The following is a 5,212-nucleotide window of genomic DNA, read 5'->3' as shown; positions in this document are numbered from 1 at the left end:
AACGGACCTCTGAGACTATCACAGAGCAGGTGCATTTATACGGAGACTTGATTACACACAGGTGGATTCTATTTATCATCATTAGTCATTTAGGTCAACATTGGATCATTCAGAGATCCTCACTGAACTTCTGGAGAGAGTTTGCTGCACTGAAAGTAAAGGGGCTGAATAATTTTGCACGGCCAATTTTTCAGTTTTTTATTTGTTAAAAAAGTTTGAAATATCCAATAAATTTCGTTCCACTTCATAATTGTGTCCCACTTGTTGTTGATTCTTCACAAAAAATTACAGTTTTATATCTTTATGTTTGAAGCCTGAAATGTGGCAAAAGGTCGAAAAGTTCAAGGGGGCCGAATACTTTCGCAAGGCACTGTATATGCATATCCTAGCTTCTGGGCCTGAGTAACAGGCCATTTACTTTAAGCACGCTTCTCATCCAGACGTCGAAATACTGCCCCCAAGCCATAAGAAGTGGCATCAATAAGGGGTCAAAGCTTTCACCCGAATTTACCTGGTCAGTCTATGCCATGGAAAGAGCAGGTGTTCTTTAATGTTTCGTACACTCAGAACATATGACTTTATTAAGCTAAAAACAAATTGTCTTTTTCTCTCCCAGGTTTCTTCAGAATATGCCCTCAGGACGGCAGCACTATGACCTTGAACCTGAACTCGTCCAGCTCTTCCCCCTCTGTAGACCCCAGTATGTACCTGAACAACAGCTCCCCAGGGTTGAGGGTCTATGCCGACAACGACATCCTGGGCCTTGTGCTGGACAACGACTCCATTACCAGGGACCTCACCAACCTGACCAGGTTAGAGGGTTAGAAACCGAATCCCAGAGGTGACTCTCTGAAGGGAATTTGTAGGGAGTGAGCCGGGAAAACTGGATGAGTTTCTGGAATTCATTATCCTTGATACCATCTCCTGCCTGTTGTGCCCTTGAGCAAGGGACTTAACCTCTAAACTGCTCCAGGCGTGTTGCACTGTGGCTGAGCCATTCCTACAACCTCTCCTTGGGTGTCTGTTCATCTCGGGAGGGTTAGGATAAAGGAAATACATTTCAGTTTCAGTGTTACAATGTAATCATCTTGTTCTTCTTCGATCCAGCCTGTCCAACGCCTCCCTCCTTGATCCCATGGTGACCTATGACCCTCTGGGAGGTCACACCATCTGGCAGGTCATCCTGATCGTGTTCCTCACCGGGTCTCTGTCTCTGGTCACCGTCGTGGGAAACATCCTGGTGCTCATCTCCTTCAAGGTAGATTGTAGGCCTAGACTAACGTTACATTGTATTATGACTGCTTGTAGTTGTTTAAGTAGGCTTGTCCGAGCCAGAATGGCCCACAGGGCATGAGCCTATCTCCTGTTTCTGTAGCGCGAGGTAGCTTGATGGCATGTGTATTATCGCAGGTCGTAATTATTGCAGGGGCGTACAGTACGTGCCTCAAAACTCTTACTGAATGGTCCACAACATTGTTTTTAACAGCGTTCAACATCATATGTCCAGTTAATTGATATTATACTGTGAAGTGACAGTTTAATAATGAATGTTTCTCTTCTCTCTTCCAGGTGAACAAGCAGCTGAAGACGGTCAATAACTACTATCTCCTCAGTCTGGCCTTCGCTGACCTCATCATCGGTATTTTAATTGTACTTCCTGTTTTCATACGTGTGTATAGATGATGTAATGTATCACAGCTGATATTTAATGATATATTGTACTATGATTGCCTACAGTGTCTCACAAATGTGTAATATGTATTAGTCAGTTACTGTAATATCAAATGTGTAATATATATATATATATATATATATATATATATATATATATATATTAGTCAGTTACTGTAATATCAAATATGTAATATATATAGTCAGTTACTGTCATTTCAAATGTGTATTATATATAGTCAGTTACTGTAATATCAAATGTGTATTATATATAGTCAGTTACTGTAATATCAAATGTGTAATATGTATTAGTCAGTTACTGTAATATCAGTGTAATATGTATTGTCAGTTACTGTAATATCAGAGTGAAACTAAAATACAGTGTTCTAATTCTAGGAACTCTTTCCATGAACCTCTACACTACCTACATTATCATGGACCAATGGGCTTTAGGGAACTGGGCGTGCGACCTGTGGTTGGCTATCGACTACGTGGCGAGCAACGCCTCCGTCATGAACCTGCTAGTCATCAGCTTCGACCGCTACTTCTCCATAACTCGACCTCTAACTTACCGGGCCAAGAGGACCACCAAGAGAGCTCTGACTATGATCAGCATGGCCTGGTCCGTGTCCTTCGTCCTGTGGGCCCCGGCTATACTCTTCTGGCAGTATATCGTAGGGGAGCGCACCGTACCGCCTGGAGAATGCTTCATCCAGTTTCTCTCAGAGCCTATTATCACATTCTGCACGGCCATCGCTGCCTTCTACCTGCCGGTCACCATCATGACGGTTCTCTACTGGAGGATCTACAGAGAGACAGAGAACAGGCAGAAAGACCTGGCGGGGTTGAGGGGGTCGGGGGCAGGGAACAAGGCGGGCCAGGGGGGTAGCCAGAAGGAAGAGGAGGAGAAGAAGAAGGAGGCCCAGGAAGAGGAGGCTCCCATGGTGCCCAAGACAGGAAGCTCCAGGAGCTGCAGCAGTTACGAGCTTAACCAGGCCGGTCAGAAAGGCTCTGGAGCCAAGAAGACCAGAAGACGCTTCCGGTTCTGGCCGCTGACTAGGTGGTCCAAGAAGAAGGCAAGCACAGTGGGAGGAGAGCCGGAACACAGCAGCTCCGATAGCTGGAACAACAACGATGGAGGCGGGGCCTCCATGGACCAATCAGACTCTGAGGACGAAGAGGGGGCGACGGAGTCAAGCCGAGGTATCTATTCCATCGTGGTCAACCTGCCGGGGATAAACTCCGCCCCTGGCAACAACCCTAACAACAACCCCCAGCTGACATCTCCTGAGGACCAGGATGCTACGAAGGACCCTCTCCGGCCACCAGGGGCCGATAATAATGACAAAAAGACATCCTCTAATACCAGAAGGGAGAAAGACAAGGAAGACAACAGCTACCACCAACGCTCCTTCTCTAAAACCCCCGTCACTTCCTCGTCTTCCATCCAGACCTCCACCAGGAGCCACCAAACAGGGGATGTGTCCTCCACCTCTAAGTCCCCCTCCTCAGGCCCCTCGGCCCCCATCTCCCTGAAGGATGCAGCCATGGCCAAGCGCTTCGCCTCCAAAGCCAAGACTCAGATCACCAAACGTAAGAAACAGAGTGTAGTCAAGGAGAAGAAAGAGAAGAAGGCCGCCCAGACTCTCAGTGCCATCTTGTTGGCTTTCATCATAACCTGGACTCCCTATAACATTATGGTGTTGGTCAACACCTTCTGTACTGACTGCATCCCTGAAGCTCTGTGGGCTCTGGGCTACTGGCTGTGCTACGTCAACAGCACCATCAACCCCATGTGTTACGCCATGTGCAACCTCACCTTCAGGAATACCTTCAAGATGATTCTGCTCTGCCGCTGGCAGGACATCAACAAACGCAACAAGCCTCAGTTCCAGCAGAGGCAGACAGTCGCCTTTCGCAAGAAGGAACCCTAACAGGTTTGATATACTGGGGCCCTGGGTCAGCTGTAGGACTCTGTCGGTACTGCCTCTCTGGGATTGTTTAACAGGATAGTTGGCCAAGGGAGATGGACTGTACTTTACAAGCCTTTCTCAACGATGAAGAGATTACATAATAATACAAAGAAAAATGGTAACACGACAAATAAAATACACAATTATTTTCAATTATCTCTGCATCTCTTCCAACTATTTACATTTTCTTCACAACTGACACACCAGTTTGGTGCCAAAACATTGACAACAAAGACATATTGACAACAAAGACATATTGACGTAGTAAAATCATTAAAAACTGTCTACAAAAACAAAGGATATTTCATGCTGAATCTATCACATTTAACAGCAATGGTTTTCACCAACTTGATGGTTTATATTTAGAATAATGTTTTACAGCTTTGTCATTCTATTTTATATTTTGAAATCATATATGTTGAATATGTGATAAGGCCACACAGATGACCAGGGATATTTATACATGGAGGGAAGGGGAGATTTGATGTTTAGGGCACCTAAACCCAATGGAATATGTATTTTACATTTTAGTCATTTAGCAGACGCTCTTATCCAGAGCGACTTACAGTAGTGAATGCATACATTTCATACATTTAATTTCATGCATTTTTTTTGTACTGCCCCCCCCGTGGGAATCAAACCTACAACCCTGGCGTTGCACACACCATGCTGGCGTTGCAAACACCATGCTCTACCAACTGAGCCACAGGGAAGTATTTATGACATATAAAAGGGCTGTCAAATGTATGAGAATATCTGTTGTTGTTTCCAAGCCTGGTTTTAACCGAACTGTTGCTATACAGTTACAGAACTTCCACAATCCGACGAAACACGGTTACAGAACATCCACAATCCTACAGAACACGGTTACAGAACTTCCACAATCCGACAGAACACGGTTACAGAACTTCAACAATCCTACAGAACACGGTTACAGAACTTCTACAATCCGACAGAACACGGTTACAGAACTTCAACAATCCTACAGAACATGGTTACAGAACTTCAACAATCCTACAGAACACGGTTACAGAACTTCCACAATCCGACAGAACACGGTTACAGAACTTCCACAATCCGACAGAACACGGTTACAGAACTTCCACAATCCTACAGAACACGGTTACAGAACTTCAACAATCCTACAGAACATGGTTACAGAACTTCAACAATCCTACAGAACACGGTTACAGAACTTCCACAATCCTACAGAACACGGTTACAGAACTTCCACAATCCGACAGAACACGGTTACAGAACTTGAACAATCCTACAGACCACGGTTACAGAACTTCAACAATCCTACAGAACACGGTTACAGAACTTCCACAATCCTACAGAACACGGTTGCTTTTCCAGTTGGCAGATAGATACAATTAGGTGAATCAGTGGACATGTAAAGCTGCAGTACTTTGTAAAGTTGCAGTATTTTGTAAAGCTGCAGTACTTTGTAAAGATGCATTACTTTCATGTAAAGTTGCAGTACTTTAATGTAAACCTGCAGTACTTTGTAAAGGTGCAATACTTCCATGTAAAGATGCAGTACTTTGTTAAGCTGCAGTACTTTC

The 5,212-nt window shown here is 44.5% G+C and overlaps 1 protein-coding gene across 1 annotated transcript; it reads left to right on the top strand.

The window, feature by feature from the left end:
- The first annotated feature begins 624 nt into the window (after positions 1 to 624).
- On the top strand, positions 625 to 3,780 carry LOC106577302 (muscarinic acetylcholine receptor M3). The gene is made up of 4 exons (XM_045711638.1): positions 625 to 812; positions 1,108 to 1,258; positions 1,570 to 1,639; positions 2,068 to 3,780. Exons 1-4 carry the CDS (start codon positions 652 to 654, stop codon positions 3,603 to 3,605), a joined length of 1,920 nt encoding a protein of 639 aa, XP_045567594.1. The 5' UTR covers positions 625 to 651; the 3' UTR covers positions 3,606 to 3,780.
- Positions 3,781 to 5,212: the final 1,432 nt, after the last annotated feature.

This window comes from Salmo salar, unplaced genomic scaffold (assembly GCF_905237065.1).
Source record: "Salmo salar unplaced genomic scaffold, Ssal_v3.1, whole genome shotgun sequence".
In the NCBI taxonomy this organism is placed as follows: domain Eukaryota; kingdom Metazoa; phylum Chordata; class Actinopteri; order Salmoniformes; family Salmonidae; genus Salmo; species Salmo salar.
The sequence above is the reverse complement of the archived record's forward strand: the minus strand, read 5'-3'. Positions and strand labels throughout refer to the sequence as shown.